Raw genomic sequence first — 19,914 nt, forward strand, 5'->3', positions numbered from 1 at the left:
CCCTCTTGCCAGATGACTGCTCCTGTACGGTCGGTGGGGGAAAAACGTTCTTGTCACATATTGTTTATTAAGCGGTTAGGTTACATGTTGAAACCATTGAAACCTCATGGCGGTTGCATGAGCAAGAAGAAGAAGTAATGGCGCGACGTGCGCGCGGGAAGTTCACCGGAAGACGCTGGCCCCCTGGTGGCGAAATACAGATATGCAGCACTCCCCCACACTAGCTATAAGTCCATCCGGTCTGGTGCCTTGCGTGTTCGCGCAGAGCGTCGTAGTGGGGTAGATCGAATTTCAGTTTGGCTGTCCGGTATACTGTCGAAAAGGCTCGGGTCCGGTGGCCAATCCACAGAAGTCTCCGGAACAGTAGAGCCATGGTGTCGGGGGCGCAACTGGTCGATGTGGCGCCTCATTGAGCCGTGGTGGGTCTCCACTATAGCCATACGGTTTCCCAAAACCTTCGAGATGACTCCCGGCACCCAACGCTCTCCAACTCCGTAGTTCTTTGCGAACACAGGATTCCCTTCTTTGAGGTTGCAGAGTCCTTCTGTGTCGTCCTTTGGCTCGCTGGTGGTCATGGTGGCGAGGTCTATGCGAACTTTCGGGCGAAAGCCGAGCATCAGCTCTGCTGGAGATTGGCCTCGGGTGGCCGACGGAGTGCGACGATGCACAAGCAGCCATCTTGCCAAACGTGTGGCGAGGGAACCTCCTGAGAGTTTCTTCAAGCCATCCTTGACCGTCCTTACAGCTCTCTCTGCAAGCCCATTCGATTGTGGATGATACGGTGCAGTCCTTAAATGGCGGATACCGTTCAGGGATATGAACTCATTAAATTGTGATCCAGTGAATGGTGTTCCATTGTCGGACACCAGGCAAACAGGCAGTCCGAAACGGGCAAACAGACTTCTCAGGTGATCAACTGTTGCTGCTGAAGTTGCGGCTGGTGTTGGTAGTGCTTCAATCCAGCCTGAGTAGCTGTCAACCACGATGAGCAGCATGGTACCATCGATAGGTCCTGCGTAATCGACATGAATTCTTGTCCAAGGTGTAGTGGTTGCTGGCCAGGCTAGTGGTTCTACTGCTGATGGCATCGGTGCAGCCTGTTGACACACTGTGCAAGCTCGCAGAGCATCTTCGATTGCACGATCAATACCTGGCCACCAGAGTATTGACCGTGCGAGTGCTTTTGTCGCATTAATACCCATGTGTGTGTCATGGAGCTCCTGTAGGAAAGCGTCTCGTGCTTTCTCGGGGATAACCACTCTCTCCCCCCTGCGGATGAGAAGACCGTCCAAGGAGAAGGTGTGTCTCTGCGGCCAGAATGGCTGAAGAACTGGATCTTGAAGTTTCCTTGGCCAACCTTCCTTAATGATCTCTCGAAGTGCCACAAGCACAGGGTCCTTCGTCGTAAGATCTTCCAGCTGCTTCCGAGAAACTGGACCGGTGTCCAAGATGTCGAGGACATGCACTCCCTGTAATCTGTTGTCTTCAGTTCTTGGCTGGTCATGTGGGAGTGGTAAACGACTTAAGGCATCTGCATTTTGGTTTGCTTGCCCAGGCTTGTATTGAATCCTGTAACTGTACGCCCCAAGCGTGAGTGCCCAGCGCTGGATTCTGGCAGCTGCGGTGGTTGGTGTTGCTTTGGTTTCTTTGAAAAGCCCTACCAAGGGTTCATGATCAGTTTTAAGCGTGAAAGTTCTACCAAGCAAGTAGTCACGAAACTTGGTTACTCCAAAAATTAGTGCCAGGGCCTCTTTTTCCAGTTGTGAGTAGTTTTTCTCGGCACTGGTGAGTGTCCTGGATCTGAAACCGATGGGTTTGTTGACCCCATTGACGTTGTGCGACAACACTGCTCCAACGCCTTCCGGAGATGCGTCGCATTCTAAGATCAGTTCCTGAGTGGGGTCGTAGTGCACTAGGAGACTTGACCGCAGAAGTGTCTGCTTTGCGTTGTTGAAGGCTGCATCTTCCTTGGTTTCCCACCTCCACTTCACATTTTGCCGGAGCAGGTTGTAGAGTGGTGCCAGTAGCTGGGACATTTGAGGTAGAAAGCTTCTGTAGTAGCTGATAAATCCCAGGAAGGAACGAAGCTCGTGTAGGTTCCGTGGTGCTGGAGCCTTCATGATGGCTTCGAGCTTTTGTTCTGATGGATGAAGTCCCTCTCTATCGATCCGGTGACCCAGGTACACGACTTGTTTGCAACCAAGTTCACACTTGTCTTCTCTTAGGCGGATGCCATTCTCCCTGAGTGTACTGAGCACTCTCCGGAGGGTCTTTCCAAAATCGTGTGGTCCCTCCGCGACTAGGACATCGTCCAAAAAGACTTGAGTCCCTGGGATCCCCTGAAGGATGTTCTCCATCTTCCTCTGGAATAATGCAGGTGCAGAGGCAATGCCGTACGGAAGACGGTTATAGCAGTACAGTCCTTTGTGCGTGTTGATGACGCACGCGTTTCTGGATTCCTCGTCCAAAGCGACATGACAGTATGCCTCTCGCAAGTCGAGTTTGGAAAACCAGTAGCCACCCTTCAAAGATGCAAACATATCCTCAATTCGTGGAAGCGGGTACTGCTCCAAGTCACAAGCAGTGTTGAGAGTCACTTTGAAGTCACCGCAGATGCGGATTCCGCCGTCCTTCTTCGTGACAGGTACCACGGGGGTAGCCCAGTCCGCATGAGGCACTGGTGATAAGATTCCACTGCTGCATAGCCTGTCCAGCTCTGCCGCCACCTTGTCGCGCAGTGCATATGGCAGTGAGCGTGCCTTCAGGAACTTGGGGTTGACATCCTTCCGCAAGTTGAGGTGTGCAGGGGGACCCTTCATCAGGCCTGTTCCCTCTTCGAACAGGTCTTTGAACTCTTCTTTTAGTTCTTTGACGGTCGTTGCCACACTGTTGTCAGAGGGCAGCAGGCTGCCGACGTGTTCAGCAGACAGAAGCTGTAGCTCCTGGATGATGTCGCGACCACACAGAATTGGGCCCGGATAGTCCACCACATACAAGACACCGCTTGCTTGCTTGTCGCCGTTTTTTACTGGTAGGTGCAGGGCTCCCACCACTGGCAGTTTTCCAAGGTAGCAATAGAGATTTGTGTCCGTTGGACTGAGAGCAGGCCATGAAGCAGCATGTTTGCTATATGTGTCTTTGGAGATGACACACACGGGTGAGCCGGTGTCCACGATCATGTTTAACGTCACTTGCCCCCACTGGAGAGGCTTGACAATCGGTTGAACCGCTGACGGTGCTGTATTCACAGAGTACAGATGCTGCGACGGATCGCTTGGTTCCGTATAGTCTTCACCCGTCGACAAGGTGTGTGCGTGAAACTGTTGGGGTCGTCCTGGCTTCCGCTGGTAGGCCAGACAAGCACTTGCCAGGTGTCCTTGTTTTTTGCACTTAAAACATGTTGCCGATCTGTGAGGGCAGTTGGGTGGAGTGTGTGCGCTGTCACCGCAACGAATGCAAGGTTGCGCTGAGCTCTTCTGAGACTTCTGCTGGGTCTTCTTTTGAAAGCGTCCTCTCCTTTCCGTGGCCTGCATAACGCTGACTTCAGTCGTTTGCGGCAAAGGTTGGGCCGCGTTAAGGCCCGACCACACTAGCGTGAACGGCGCCGCCGGGCGGTACCGCCGTCCGGCGTCCCAACGCGAGGAGTCCACATTGGCCTCCGTTTTGCAGGCGTCACGTGACAGCACTGGTTCCCGCGATCGCGCCTCCCGTCGGATTTCCCGCTCTTTCGTCGTCTGCTCTTCGTTAGATTCTTCCGTTCCGCACTCGCTGTCTAGACGGTAAGAGTTCATAATGACCTGGTGATCAGCGTGAATGTGATTATCCTAACCTGCTCGTTGATCTTGCGACGTCGCCGCGCTCTGAAGGGAAGGAGGCGCAGGTTTTGGGTCCGGCCGGGTTGGTTCTACCGAAACACCGAAGGACAGGAGAGGTCTGGCGCGCCGCCGGGGCTTTGCTGCCCCGGCGGCGCGCCAGAGACGAAGGCTACTTTCGAAAGTGTCACCAAATCAACACGACATCCGTCACAACAGAGACGACATGCAACAAGTGCCACGGAGAAACTCACTTGTAATTCCGAATTGGTTAGTTTCAAGGAACCGCTCCGTTGGGGAAGGCATTGGGGGGAAATAGGGGGAGCAGACGACACCAAACACGTCCTTCGCTTCGAGAGGCGCCGAGGACCGGCTTGAGCGTTGCCATGGCATCGCGACGTCACTATCTACGCCACCTCCCATTGGCTCCTCTCTTCTGCGGCGTGCGGCGTCAAGCTCTGAACCGCGCACGGAGCGGTTGGGTGTGCGGCGCCGCACGTCGTGACGTTGAAGCCGAAAACTGGTTTCCGCCGGCAACCGGCAGCGACGACCGTCGCGCCGCAGGCCTCCGAAACGCCAATGTGGTCGCGCCTTTAGGCAGCTGGGTGACGTTTTCCGTTGCCACCTCCGCAGCTCTTGCGATTCCGAGCGCCTCATTCAGGTCCAAGGTCTTCGGCTTAGCCAGTAGCACTTTCTTGACAGTTTTGTCGCGCAGTCCGATGACGAAGCGATCGCGGAGGTTCCGCTCGAGCGCAGCGCCGAAGTTGCAGTCGTCTGCGATCTTCCGGAGCTCGGCGACATAGTCTGCCACCTTTTCGTTCGGCCCTTGAACCCGTGTTTGAAAACGGTAGGTCTGGTAGATCTCCGAGGGCTCCGGGTTAAGGTGCTGTGCCAAGACCTTGAGAATTTCATCGTAGGCCTCGTCCATGGGCTTTTTAGGCGCCAAAAGGCTTCGCAGACGCGCGTAAGTTTCGGGTCCCACCGACGTGATCAAAATTGAACGTTTCCTGTTACTGTCCACGATGGCGTTTGCTTCGAAGAATGCTTCGAGCCTTTCGGCGTAATTGGTCCAGGATTCGACGCTTGCGTCGAAAGCAGCAAGTGTTCCAAATGTCGGCCCCGGCGTTGGTTGCGACATGGTGTGCTTGGAGCTGAACTGGCTGGACGCTCACCGTTTTCCGGGTAGTAGTAACTTGCTCGGTCGGCCGCCACGGGTGAGTTCGTTCTCGTCGCCAGTATTGCGTCGGTGGGGGAAAAACGTTCTTGTCACATATTGTTTATTAAGCGGTTAGGTTACATGTTGAAACCATTGAAACCTCATGGCGGTTGCATGAGCAAGAAGAAGAAGTAATGGCGCGACGTGCGCGCGGGAAGTTCACCGGAAGACGCTGGCCCCCTGGTGGCGAAATACAGATATGCAGCACGCCCCTTGCGAGCAAATTTGAATATTTTTAGGTCATCTTTTGAAAGGTGCTATGAAAGACACCATAAACAAAGCAACTGAAAGGAATGCATTCTTGGCATTCCAATAGGATGCTAAAGCCACAGGCTTTACATTTTTTGTTATTATTTTTTTATTTTCAAGTTCACGTCTTGTAGAAGCGCTTGCGTCCCCTGGCTGAATGCAACAGGTCTGTGACTAGCTGCAGAGTCTTGCCAAATGTTGGATTGGAGCACTGACCATTATCAACCTACAAGTCTCAGCAAGTGCAGCTTGCTTGCTGTTCCCTCTTGCCAGATGACTGCTCCTGTACGACATGGCCCAACCCTTTGCAGACTGTCTATTGTAGACAGTGTACTGTACTTGTCCACTATGGACCCTTTTCATAACTACATCAAGCAACACTGGCAATTGCAATTAATTGGGCACAATCTGTGTGATTGGATTCGAGTCCTCGCCAGATGCTGACGTGGCACTAATTCTCATTACGAGCTCGGCCACCAATTGTCCACGGTCTATTGGACGCAGCACTCACGTGCAATGCACCCTTTTCTTTGAAAACGCCACGAGGTGGTGCTGACGTCCCAGTGAACTTCCAGTTTACAAAAAGAATAAACGAAGCCCACCTTAACACCACCGTTTGAAATGTCGACAAAACATTTAACTAGCAATTCTCCAGGCAAATGCCAAAAGAAGCAAGAAGTGCAAGATCTGTTCGAATTTTTCTAGTATTCTTGTAAACCAACTTGTCTCCTCTAAGACTTTGAATCATACAGCTGAAGGCCCTCGCTAAATCTCCAACTTTGTTGTCTGTGTAGCATTTATGCTTTCTAACACTTGTGACATACCATAATATCCCAAGACATGCCCCACCCCCAAAAGATAACTTACCCTATTTTTGGCACGATTTGATATTTTTTTCAAAAACACCGAAAGATAGCCCACTTCTAGTAATTGCAGGGCACCGGCCAACAGTGACTTCGGCAAAAGTTGCGTTACTTAGCCACGGCGGGAGATAAGCGAACATCGCTGATTCCGAAATAAGCTAACATTGCTGGTTCATCGTCCCTCCCTGCAATCGTAAGTTTCGCAGGTCACAAAATTTAAAACTAGCATTTTTTTCAACCTTTTTTTGATCTCGCACCGAAAGTTAGCCCACTCCTGACTTTCAATTTTAGGTGGTCCATCTCTTGTTATACAACGGTAAGCAGCTAGGGGAAACGGTGGCCGAGCGGGCTGGCGCACACCAACTCGGAGCACGTGGAGCGAAAGCTCGCGCTGCAGAACCCAAGGATCCTGGGTTCAATCCCCACCCCTGCCCATTTCGATCTAGATGAGTGTCATACCGGTGTACGGTCGTGTATCACTACTGTGTGATGCACGTTAAAGACCCCAGGCTAGGGGTGTACTGCACTGGTTAAATTGCTCATCTACAGCCAGGAGACAAGTCGCCTGTTGAGGCAGACTAAGTTCTAGGCTGTATAAACATATACACACCCCAATTTTTTTTTTTTTTTTATGGTAAGCAGTTTGACAGGTTTGCAAGAACAGAGCGACCGGAAGTCGTTTGGAAAGCAAGCAGCAGTTCCTGTTTGTAAACAGTAAAAGGGTCTATACACGGTCGGAGAGCGCGCCTGAACAATGGCCGACTCGGATAGTAGTTGGCACACCAGCTACCAGACGGCACATACTTTAGAAAGTGGTCCAGCTTCTTTCTACTAAATATCAGACTTCGCACAGGTGTCCACGGCCAAGCCCCACGGCATTTCTCACCTATCGTAACACACCACGGAAGTGCCCACTTCGCTCAAGCGCCCACTATTAACATTTCCCAAACTTGGGAATCGTGCCAATCATACGTCAGGCGCCCGATTTCACCGGGCAGGCACCCATGTCCAGATTAACCCAGTTTTTAGTGTAAGTGGGGGTGGGCGCTTCTCGATATTTTCGGTGGGTGATGAACACCGTAATAACTCTGGACATGCCCCAGCCTCGAAGGACAACCTGCCCCCTATTTTAACTTAATTTGTTATTTTATCTTAAACACCGAAAGATGACCCACTTCTATGGTCAGTTGCAACTCAAGAAGGTAGGCGAGGAGGAAGCAGACGGAACGCTGGAGAAGAGATGGGGAAACCCCCTCTCTTCTGCGTTTTGTCTGCTTCCCTCCCTGGCCTGTTTTACCCTTGCCCTACCCTCTTGAGTTGCAACGGACTATAGTAATCCTAGTGTTCGGATCAACGTTGGCCTTGGCGTAAATGCAGCCAGTTGGCTAAGGTGGGATATAAGCAAACGTTGCCGACTGGGAAGCACAGTCATCTTCGCTTCGTTGCCCCTCGCTGCGATAACAAGTTTGGCAGGAACGCAGTACCTAATAGCATTTTTTTTTTCAACTTTTCTCAACTGCACGCCGAAAGTTGGCCTACTACTAATTTTCACCTGATTTGCTCTTGACTTTAGGTGGGCTATCTCTCAGTATAGTACGATACAAATTTTAAACTGCAATAATCGAAAATATGCAGATGAGTCTTCGATCGAATAAAAAATTGTACGAAGCCGCCGAAAGGTAAAATCCACCAAAGATTTCATCTTGTGGCGGCTTCATAATTTTGTTTCATTCAATCGAGTACAGTTCATTCATCCGAATATTTTATATTATTTTCTTTTTGGAGACCATGTACGATTGTCAAAGTGCCCGCGATACTTTTACACTGCAGACTGCTTCAGCGAGTTGAATTCCAGTGTTTCGCACGTGGGTTCGGAAGTTACTGCACTGGTGAACACACTCAAGAGCTAGGGATCTATGCTATGTTTCAGCTTAACTCCAGACACAGACGATGTTACGAGGTGATGGGACCAATCAAGCAGCGTCAAAAGCTAAAGTCACTGAGACTTTTTTGTCTATGATTGGTTCGCCGACAATAGAACACATAGGGAAACGAGCAACATGACGGTGCATTTTTTACTCTGTCCGATTGATTGGATCAGATTGTAGTATCGGCTACATCTGGACATAAGCTGAAGCGTAGTATAGTTTGTTGCAGGTTAGGAATAGCGGGACAAACTCCACCCGGAAAGCTCCCTGTTCGCCACAATTGGTGATTTCCTCCCTTCCAGCATTCGCTCTGCTGAAGTGAAATAAGTGGATGGCTTTGCATGGGGAGAGGTTGTCCCGTTTACGCGCCAGTGTACTAAAATTTAGGGAGGCAGAAGTCCTAGCCAACTTTGTGAATAAAGAGTACCGGGGTCTGTCCAGACAGTATGCGATTCACTTTGGCTTTTGTCATGCACGCGTTGGACAGAAGCGTTTACGTTTCCTTCCACTTCTGGGGGGCTATGTTCGACAAATGTTTCGTTTCTCCTAAAAAGAAACGGAAGTGACTATATCGCGTCTGATTGGCTAGAGGCTCAAATGACGTAAGAGGGAACTTTCGTCATTGGAGCCTCTAGCCGATCAGACGCGATATCATCCCTTACGTCACTTCTGTCTTTTTAGGAGAAACGAAACATTTGTCGAACATAGCCTCCCTGGTCCGCTTTGAACCGATTTTTGTAGAGGGGGAAAGTGATGAAGTCAAAGTGTTTTGGTCTCAGTACGCAGTCACTTAGCCGACTTAGCCCCGGTCAGTTCCGAACCTTCCAAAAACGAGAAGGGAGATTGAGGAGGAAAGTCGTTCCGTCCTGCGCCCGGTTCATGTCCTCGCTGAAATCGTACGCGCGCGCCGAAACGAACTTGACTTTTAAAAATCGTACAAGGTTTCTTTTTTGCCGTGTAGACAGCCAAATCTACTACCGATATGGCGGCGCCAACCGCCACATCGACAGTTTGGCCGCGATTCGCATCGAACGGATTAGGGATAAGACAAAAACGGCGACTGCAAGCTTACCCCCTTTTTTTTTTCTTTATTGGGAACAGTTGAGAATAACGAAGGTAGCAGGCTTGTGCCGCTAGGGTCGAGCCAGAGTGCCCCCGACCTAGCCAATGAAGTTGATGACGACGAGATGCAAGACGACGTGTGCGAAGATAAAGTCGGCGTACGCCCGTTCCGAGCTGATGCCGAAGAACTGTCCCTTGTTCAGCGGGTTGGCCTGGAGGCGCAGGCAGACGCCCAGCACGAAGGACGCCACGCAGGTGATGAAGCCCGACAGGAACGAGTTGAACGGGAACGTGCCGGCGATGCAGCAGTACACGAACTGCACCACTCCCGTGAGAAGCACGTACAGCAGGTACGCGTCGATGATCTTCATCTTCTTGGGCGTGCTCGTGGTGTACTCCTCCGAGAAGCGCTTCACCACGTCCCAGAAGCTCGTAGAACCCATTTTTTGGTTTCGTTTACGCTGGCGGGTTCTTTCCTAAGCTTGTGCCGCTCGTACGGTGGGCGATGTGCCGGCTTCTTTTGCAGCGTTGGACACGACGACGCTGATGAGGCTTGGATCGGATTGGCTTCCCAGGTGGCTTGGAAGTTTACTAAAAACACTTCGCAATCACAATCAACAAGTTGAGAAATCAACATTGGTGCGTTTTCCCGCAAGTAATATAAAAATTAAAAACCAAAAATAAATAAATAAATAACTTTACAAACTTTGAATTTTTACAATATGTGGAGAAGGGAGACGGTGCAGTTTGCTTTTGTGCTAGGTAGCGCAAGCTTCCGCCCAATTTTATTTGTCTATTCCTTTATGCAAAACAAAACCGAAAACCGAAAAAAGACACAGCAAGATGGCGGCAACGGGTGTGCTGCCTTTCGTTCGGGGCATCGATCTAACCCGCAATGACTTCCAGGTGAGACAGCTCTTGACCTCTCGGTAGTTCTTGAGAGTTTCTCCAACAGTCATCGGAACAGCCCGAGTGACAGGGTGGGGATCCGAGCTAACGCCCCGCAGTTCGCCCCCAACCGTCGCACCGCCAGCTCCTAAACTCGTCTCGGGGTTCGCCCGAGGAAGCCGACAAATAAATGGACAGCCTTCCCTGCTTAATCGGATGGGTGACAAAAACCGAATCATGAAAACTCCGACCCACCTGGCAGAGAGCAGAGCAAGGGTGGGCGCAAACTACCTGGATAGAACTTCGATAGCGATCAAATGAGCGATTGCACTGACAGGGATTTATACCCCCTCCCTCCCCCCCACACACGCACAAACACACACACACTCAGAGAGGCTGACAACCCACTCCCCCCCCCCCCCCCCCCCCCCCAAATATACGCGCCTCACACCCTCACCTCCCTTACACAAAGTTTGACCCGCCTCCCCTTTTCCTCCCCTTCCAATTTGTCTCCATCTGAGAAAAAAAATTTTATTTTCCTTTTTATTCCAGGGGAGTAATGTCTTCATACTTTCTAATAACGAGTCCACCACCTTCGGGCATCTCAGTAGTAAATAATAGCAAAACAAGTTGAGAAGCCAATTTATGTGGTCACTTCAAGAGACCAACAAAACATTGTGAGGAAAGAACCACAATCTCGAATCGAGGCTAGCGAGAAAATATAGCTTTGTGCATCTTGAAAACTCGAAACGTTCCTGACGGTGAGGCGCGCGGCAAAGCACTCTCGGTGCTAGTTAAAGACCAAGTTTCGGTTCCCATAGGCACCTTTGGCGGAGCTTCGGGTAGCGACCGAATGCACAGATACATACCCCGCCACTCGAATCCTGCCAGTGTGGGCTCAGTTTTAGGAAACCGTTTCAGAACCGGTGCAGCGTAATCAATATTTGGTTAGTGCAAGCCCGAAGGGTGTTTGGTTTGCCAGCAACTTGCTCTTTGTCACATCAGGTCGAGCCTCGCAGTCACTTGGTGTACGGGCTACGTGCCTTTCTGTGACGCCTGCGTTCATGAGGGCAAATAAATACTACTGCTACAAAAAAACGAGCCGTAACTTCCCTGCACATGCCCGTCACTTGCAAACGAAAATAAATCAATTGCGAACTATTGCCCTCTCTACTGCACAAAAACAACCGCAAACTCTTCTTCATGTATCTCCCGCCCAAATTTTATAAAACAACCGCAAACTCTTCTTCATGTATCTCCCGCCCAAATTTTATAAAACAACCGCAAACTCTTCTTCATGTATCTCCCGCCCAAATTTTATACTGATTGGAAATTAAGTATTTGAAAACCCTGAGATCGGCTGCAACGGAGATCACGCCGAATAGTCATAACAGCGGTCCGCCGCTTTTCGGTAACCCTTTTAGGCAAGCTTTATGGCTGCTGTTGAATGTTGGTAAAATACAACGAGCTTGAAAAATTATATTGGGAATGATCTTTCAGTGCGTGGAACTCGTGAATGGTTTCTCTGGAGCTCATGATAATTTTCTGATAATATCCCGGTAAAACACACAATTTCTCGCACTCGTGCTCGGGGATCACATCACAAGGAATGCATTCAAACGTCGTTCAGCCTAACGGACCATATAATAAAAAACAAAATACAAGGCAGTCACGCCTATGATCCCCACTATCTGACGATCCTTTGCGTTACGTGACGCCACGAGGTTGCTATGGATGTCAGCCATTGAGTCTTGCAAAATCAAGCGTGTAGTTTTGTACCTCCGCTTATGATAGGTTTTACGAATATTGGGATACCCTGAAAGGAAATGAACGTGAGACGTGAATGAGTGAGTGGCGTGCAGGCGCGACTCAAAGGGTACCCACCAGACTTGCTCTTCTTACACTGTCGCAGCTACCCACGCCAGCTTGCTCTCGTTCGCTGCTGCAGGCAAACCCCTCTGATCAAAAGAGCCCTAAGTGCATTGAACTTTAAGGGAAGCCACAAGAGGCTCTCTCTTTTGAAAGGCGCTTAAATAGGCTATCCCACAAACTCGTGCAACCTGGGGGGACTCTGTGGTTTTCTTATGATGGCAGTGTGAAGGTCATAATCCAGCATTATGCGTCCATTTGTATTGCACTGAAGCATATCTAAACGACGCTGGAGACTGTTTTTCTGGCGCTGGGAAACTTCTCCTCCTCTTCCGATAAAAAATGAGTCGTCTTTATCATTGTCTTGTTGTCGACTCTTCTAGCCCCACTTGCTCCATTGAGCAGGTGCTTACAGACTTCGACAGGGAATCTCACCGAAGCCACAACGCTAACCCGAACAGTCATGTCGTCAATTGGAGACATCAGTATTGAAAGTCTCCAGTTGGAGGCAGAAGAACTTGTGCAAGAAGCACAACGAAATGAAGTGCGAATGGAGGATGACGACAGTGCCAGCGGACAGCTCTCCAAAGACTGGCTTTATCGCACAAAGAAAAAGTTGTAACAGGGTGTCTAGCGACCGGGAAAACCGGGAATTGTCGGGGAAATTTTAATTACCGGGAAAAATCAGGGAAATTGTCAAAAAGCGAGCCCAGTCAGGGAAAATGAGCCGGAGACATCATCGAGGGCCCTGAGCAAAGACTTCAGGACTTGGGGGCAGAGATAGAGGCAATAAATACTGCTTAGAGTGAGGCGCGGGCTGTGCTCCCCTGATGTAGAGTGTGCTACCCGATGCAAAGAGAATCGACAAATCCAGTCGAAGCCATGGATTGGATTGGATTGAGGGTGTGACACTAAACTAGATCCAGTATAGAGCTACTAGATTTAGTAACGAATGGGAAAGCCGCAGACTCCAATCCAAGCCTTGAGCAGGGGTGTGACATCTGCGCCAATTGCGCCATTTTAATACAAACAGGAATTTCTGCACCTACTTGCGCCAAAAACGCGATATCGGTTTAAATTGCGCCACTTTGCGCCAAAGTAACTCAAAAACAAAAAAAAAAAGTTTGTGGCGACACTAGATTTAGCGGAAAACGAGAGCTTGGTTGGCAACATTCAATCTCCTCGTAGTAATGTAAACGGCGCGGGCTCAGGTTGGCGCAAGCAACCGCCGGATTCAAAGATTTCAGCTGTATTACCCTTTTCTACCTATGATACGTGGTCTTTTCCCGATTTTCCTACTATTTTCCGCTGTCATTTGTGACTGCATGCTACCGGTGTGCTGTCACGCGGTCTCGCTGTCTGGCCACGGGAGGTATGATGCACAGGCTATCAAGATGAGCAAGTATGTTTTTTTTAAATCAGAGTAAACCTTTTCTTAAAAGTGCTATTGAGCGCCTCCATTGTCAGGGTGTCTAGCGACCGGGAAAACCGGGAATTGTCAGAAAAATTTTAATTACCGGGAAAAATCAGGGAATTGTCCGGGATATTGTCAAAAAGCGAGCCCAGTCAGGACAAATGAGCAAGAAACGCCATCGAGCGCCCTGAGCAAAGACTTGAGGACTGGGGGCAGAAGATTAGGCAATACATTCTGCTTAGAGCGGAGCACATGCTCTGCTCACCGAGTGTAATGTGCTACCCGATGCAAAGGGAACAGCCGACAAATCCAGTCTAAGGCCTTGGATTGGATTGGATTAAGTGCACGACACAAGGTTAGATCCAATTAGAGCTACTAAATTTAGTAACAAATAGAAAAGCCACAGACCCCAATCTAATCCAAGCTTTAAGCCGAAAGTATCTGAAAGTACATCTGGCGGCCATGCTGCCATTCGGTTATTGACGTGTGTGGTTCAGCGTCGTGTTTTCATCATGTTTCGGGAAGTGGCCTCTTCATTGACTATGTCGGCGGCAAGAAAGTGCTCATTTAATCTGGACTGGAAGACATAAAGCCGTACCAAGTGTGCGCAAACTGCGATGCTTTCTGTTTCTTTGGGTTGCGCAGGAGGAATATTTCCCCAAGGCTGTGGGTGACATGACAGGCCTCAGATGGCTCAAGCTGAACAGGACCAATATCGACTGGATACCTGACGAACTTCAGAACCTAAAGAAACTGGTGAGTGCCAAAGTTGTAGCGTCACAAATAAAAAAGAGCGGCTGAATTTAGAACTAAAAGTGAATGTTTAATGGGGTAGACTTGCGCTAGCAACTTAAAGAGATAAAAGTACCGTGCATCCTGCGAGGCGACGAGAGGAGACTGACCCGGAGCATTGCACTACTGCTTCTTTTATACCCCTGCTGTGTTCAAGAAGGTTTCAAACAAGAACACGTGACTACAAACAGAAATAAACTAGAACTTTCCATGAGAGATAGCAAAAGAAAGAACTGGGCTGGTGGGGTTTGAACCCACTACCTTCTCGTGACAGCGACGTGCAAAGCCAACTCCGCTACACACGTGGCAGTAGAATGCATCAAGATCATCTGGTGGGCTGGTCGCTATAGCAGATTATGAATTAGATGGCGCAACACGGCAAGGAAAAGTAGAAGAGGAAGGCGGGACAGAGACAGGGCAACATAACGGCGGCTTGGGTGAGTTGGTTATCCATGTCTCAAAATAACAGCGCAAGTATGGAGTTACAAACACACGTCACCACAGCGCTGACTCGTGAGTTGTGAATCAGCGCTGTGTGGGTATTTTGTCTGCTGTGATTGTGTCACTAAGTGTAATTGTTTGTGTGGCCAGTGGTGATGTGTGTTCGTGTGCAACTCCATATTTGCGCTGTTATTTTGAGAGACGGGGCGTTGTTTAACAGATTATGGGAACATGCCCTAACACTGAAGTCGTCACCTTAAGGGGAGGGAAAGGATTGCAAATGCTCGCATCTGCTTAGCCACACCAAAATACTAAGGCTCTACGGTGATAAGAGAACTAGAGTGCTCTACGAGGCGCAAGTCATCATGTTTCGTGGTGTTGCCTGCGTCGGTGCGCCGTCCGTGGCTTTAACACAAAAAGAACCTTACTACAGTAGTCTTCTTTCTTGAAGTGCCTTAATCCTTTTGAATCTTTAGCTAATTCCTTTACGGATCATCTTCTTTCTTAATTTTTTTTTTTTTTCATAGTTACTGTCGGAAAAAATTATAACTTCGACTAAATTTATTTAAATTTTTCTATAGTGCATTAGGTAAAGCTGTGGAACTCTAGAGATTTTCTTCTATAATAGTGTAAAATGGACCAATCGCAGGCGTAGCTGAGGTTTGGGTTCCCTTTTTCTTTTTTTTTTATAGGTAGCAGTATATATATTAATTTTTTTCTTTTTCTTTCTGTAGCATTAAGCGTCAATTGATAGTAGTGCTCTGTCCTGTCTCCCTCTTCTACTCGTCAGTAGCATGCCTCTATTGTTGAGCTTCTGTGCCCGGTCGAGGCACACTTTCTGTTACATTTCCAGCAAGCCACACTGGATGGATTATCCATCTGCAAGAGGTAATCCTTTTTTGTTGGTTTGGGTGTTAACATAAATACGTTTTTTGGCTCGGGGATGATCCCGAAAGGAGACATAATGTTGCGGACAAGATGTAACTTTCTCCTCTCGCTAAATTTGGGGGGAAAGTTCCCCCATTCACTCGGTCAGTCGCCCTTCTAGTTCCCAGGATTGGAGCACCCAACTGAATGGTCCATTGGTACAAAAGGTGACAGCGTGTGGCTTTTGCAGGAGGTGCCCTGCCTTCCCCCGATCAATTAGTCAATCAAACGGTCATTCTTCTATTTATTGAGACGAGTACACTCTGGTCGATTAGTTCGAAAGGTCAGCCTTTGCAAGAGACACTGCCTTTCTCCAATCAGTCGGTCAATCAATTTATCATCATCATCATCATCATTCAATGTGAGAGCACTCTTCTGAAATGGTCCATTGATACCTATGGTGACCCCGCGGCCTTTGCTGGAGACGCCTTTCTTCAATCAGTGAATGATTCATTCATTCAATGTGGCAGCGCTCTCGTCTCGAACATTTCCGTCGCTACAAGCAACAACCCCCCCGCCCTCCACGTGCGCGGCTCTTTCTGCACATAGAGTAAATATAACGATTAAAGGGAAAGGTCCCACACGTTTTGACCATTTCGGAACGGCGGGACACAGATGCAAACATTGGCGGTCCGGACAAGACCGTATTGTTGGCGACATTTTGATATATACACGAAAAAGCAGGAAACCGTCACTTCCAAAGTCTGTGTATAGAGTCTTTCTAGTTCTATTTCTCACAAAAACATTGGCGTCGCGAGTCGTAAAATCTCAAAGAAGGTCAACGAGCACCCGAGCAACTTCATCTCGTCGGCGCGAAACGAACGTGCCTGACCCATCTTTTTTTCTCCGCTCCTCCTTCGCTCTCTTCTTCCATCTTTATCTCGAGATTGCGGATGTGGTGCTTACGGTTTGCCGTGCTCTGTGCCCCCGTGTCTGCAGGAAAGCCTCTCGCTGGTACGCAACAGCCTGGTGACGCTGCATGGGGAGGTGCCCACCCTGCCGTGCCTGCGCTCCCTCAACTGCCGCCACAACCGCCTCAAGAACTCGGGGGTGCCCCCGGAGATATTCGACCTCGAGGACCTCTCCGTCGTGGTGAGACACACGCCGCCGCCCACGCTTCTTTTTTTTTTTACTAAGTTACGTTGGTTTGCCACGGGGCGTACGATGCGACGTAGGACTTCGAAGGTCCCTTTGTGGCTCGACGTCGTCGGCGTTCGACGTCAGCCACGCTGCGCCCTTCGGTCTCGTTCTACACCGCACTCCGTCGTGCGCCGTCTGAAGGCCGGTTCGCGCGTTTGCATTCGGGCATGATCGACTGCTTTGCAACCGCTTGTGACTGCTTGCGACGAGAGAAGACTAGTGTGCCTCTATTAAGGGGGGTTTCTGGCCGCTCGATCAAGTCACGTGGTTTATGGGCCGCGTTTGCGATACAAGCTGCGGGAAGTACCGTAAGCAGAAGCGGATGATGTTTGCGGGCGTCCACAGCCCTACACTCAGCCGGCCTCTCCGCCCGCTCTCCCCTTCCCCAAGCGACCACTCGCACCCGCTCGCAAGCACCCGATGTGCAGGAAGGGGCCGCTATTAAATTGCGGATGCTCTCGGTGGTCCGATTTGCTCCCTCTCTTAAATCTAGGCTCCCTAGAGAACACGCCGGCGCCACCTGTCGGGTTGCCGTGGAACGATCCGAGCCAAGACGAGCGGACTTTGGGCCCCGAGTGATGACCTCGCGAGATTTTGTGGTTTCATTAACTGTGTTGTTCCGCTTCTCGCATTTTCATCTGCGAGCATCTATTTGTTTGTGTTATTTGCATTATGGCATTGATAGATTTTTCGAGCTTATAAATACACGGTGTCCCCCAAAAAACATTTACGTTTTTTTTTTTTTCCACTGCAGAAATAAACAATGCATAGCGAGGCGCTCGTTCTCCGCACAAATGTGGTGCAAGCGGTCCGAACCAGACGCCACAGTTTCAAAACTAACCAGTATTTCATCAAAAATTTATAAGTGATTTTCTGGAAATTTCAGTGGGAAAATGGAGCACGTTTTCGCCCGTTGCTGGCGCCATTCGGCTCCATCTGTCGAGCACGTGTGATGCATAAAAGATGCACACATCTGAAGGGTTCCAGTGCATAGAGCCAGAGTGCCTATACACCTTTCCAAAAAAACACTCGGCCCTAGCGGCAGCAGACCGTTTTCGAGCCCAGTCACTGGATTTTGAGGCTAGACTCTCACCGGCGTCTCTGCTAACTGTGTGGACTGTGATATCGATAGGCGCAGTTTCAAACACTGCTGGCGCCCAAATTTTCATCTTTTCCCGTTGTATTTTGTGTTTCATGGTGTATGTCTTTTCCCGAGGACATTGAGAAAGCATTTTGCCACACCTGAAAAAACAGAAAAAGCAAAAAACAAAACTATAGACCTTTCCAAAAAGAGCGCTCCGGCCGCCGCCATTTTGCGAATCGAGCGACCCCTATCAGCAAGAAATTTCTGGCGCCCGCCTGAGCTGTGGAAACCCGGTCAGCGTGACTCCCCACCTGCATTTTGCATTCGGAGTTCGCCGGCTTTTCTTGGAAGTTTTTACTTTATTCGCCTGTTTAGGATGCTTACCCTTTGTATGTTATCTTCCACTGTGAGAACCAGGGATTACCAGGGCTCGTAACTTGCTCGGCCTTCGCAGGAAACGAACGAAGAGAGCGAACGTCAAGCAGCCCGCGGCGCAGGCAGTTCGACGTTCTTGGGGGATTATTTCCGTTGAGATAATCTCCAAAAAGCCTTCCCGGGTGTGTTCCGGGTCTTCGCGAAAAATAGCTGATAGGGTCCGGTCCGGGATGTGGCGACAGAATAGACACGTTCGTTCATTTGCTTTGAAGCTGTGCAAAACAGCTGCTCTCTTCTACATGTTCCCCAAAACACGCCGGATTCTGTCCGATTGTCGTGAAGTGACTATCGTTGACACTGTATATTATATACGCTGTGTTATTTGAGACCTTTCTCAAATCCTGTTCGGATAACGCGGCACCGTGGGGTGCGTACAATATATGTTGTTCGATTGATCAGACTCATTGAATTTCAGGTTGTGGGCGGGGAATATCCTTGCAGTTCGGATATATTGTGTGGTCAAATATTTTGACGTATATAGATTGGCAAGTCTGAGTGTAAGGTGCCGTAAAACGATGAACATAAAATAAAACAAACATTCCAGTTGCATTTGTTCTGTCACGCACAGACTCACCAAAACAGCTTTCATTTCTTTGTTTTCGTTCCCAAAAATAGAGTACTGCTTTTTAAATACCTCTATAAATTATGTTCGCCACAGAACACGAAATAAAAAAAGAAAACGCGGCAATTCAGTCGCTGCCAGTGTCCGGAATTGCGCCTACGCAGGCTGCCACAGCTCACGGACGAGAAACTCCACAGCTCAGCGCAGTCGGGCAACACTGACGTACACTCTCAAAACCAGAGACGCGCGCTGTAAATCGCTTCGTTCGAGACTGCCGCTGGAAAGGTCTATAGTCGGTGACAAGTCGAGAACAAAGTCGAAGCTGCTCCGCATCTTTCCACTTTAGCAGAGCGAATACTGGACAGGATTTTGCCTCCTCTCCATTATTTGCTCTGATAAAGTGGAAAGAGATGGGAGGAGCTTCCACTTCGTTCTTGACGTGTCACCGACTATAGGCTATTTTTGTTGGGTATGCGCGCGACAGAACAAATGCAACTGGAATGTTGTCTTTTTTTTTACGATAAGTTTTGATGGCGCTGCCCCATAGCCGCATGTCAAATGACAAAGCGTTTAGCTGTCGAGAATAATTTACAAAAGAAGATAGCCAAAGGCGCGCATTTTTCACGCTCCCAATAATGTGTTTACCGATCGACAGGATACGGGTTTCAATGTTAAAATACAAGTTTTAACATTGAAACAATATATTGTACGTACCACACGATGCAGCGTTATCCGAAAAAAAATTTATTTGAGAAAGACATCAAATAACGCAGTCACATTCAACGACATTCGCATCTTGAGGATCGGACAGAACCAAGATGACTTCGTTTTGGGGCACGTTTTGGGGAGAGCTTGCTTTTTTCACATTAGCACTTAGGCAAAGGAACGGGTGCGACTGACTCCAACCGGAACAACTATTTCTGGCTATGACTGAGAATGGCTCTACATGGATTATCTCTGGGAGGGGGGAGAACAGTTGTCATTGCTCGCAAAATCGCGTCGAGGGCCGTTCGACGTCCCTCCCCTCCTTCGTTTCCTGTGAATGTTGAGCAGAAACGCTTGAATGGTAGGCACTTACCAGTCTTATTCTTCACAGTGGAAGATAACTTATGAAAGATTGCGCAGCACGCATAAGAAAAATTAAGTGGAAAGTTTCAAGAGGGGCCAGAAAACATTGAATGTGAAGCCGCAAAACATAGATAGAGAATTGCGCTGAGCGGGTTTCCACAGTC

The 19,914-nt window shown here is 49.2% G+C and overlaps 2 protein-coding genes across 2 annotated transcripts in view; one reads left to right on the forward strand and one right to left on the reverse strand.

Annotated features, from left to right (window-relative positions):
• Positions 1–9,155: 9,155 nt before the first annotated feature.
• LOC8024391 (dolichyl-diphosphooligosaccharide--protein glycosyltransferase subunit DAD1) lies at positions 9,156–9,697 on the reverse strand. The gene has a single exon (XM_002405563.4). The coding sequence runs from the start codon at positions 9,571–9,573 to the stop codon at positions 9,229–9,231; it is 345 nt and encodes a 114-aa protein (XP_002405607.1). The 5' UTR covers positions 9,574–9,697; the 3' UTR covers positions 9,156–9,228.
• Positions 9,698–9,961: 264 nt separating this feature from the next.
• Positions 9,962–19,914, forward strand: part of LOC8040389 (protein flightless-1) — a 94,645-nt gene continuing 84,692 nt past the window's right edge. Inside the window, exons 1-3 of the mRNA XM_029995004.4 lie at positions 9,962–10,036; positions 13,947–14,057; positions 16,401–16,553. Coding sequence (XP_029850864.2) covers positions 9,974–10,036; positions 13,947–14,057; positions 16,401–16,553 — 327 coding nt within the window. The 5' untranslated portion in view covers positions 9,962–9,973. The remainder of the gene's footprint in view (positions 10,037–13,946; positions 14,058–16,400; positions 16,554–19,914) is intronic.

This window comes from Ixodes scapularis, unplaced genomic scaffold (assembly GCF_016920785.2).
Source record: "Ixodes scapularis isolate PalLabHiFi unplaced genomic scaffold, ASM1692078v2 PGA_scaffold6__148_contigs__length_123643588, whole genome shotgun sequence".
NCBI lineage: Eukaryota > Metazoa > Arthropoda > Arachnida > Ixodida > Ixodidae > Ixodes > Ixodes scapularis.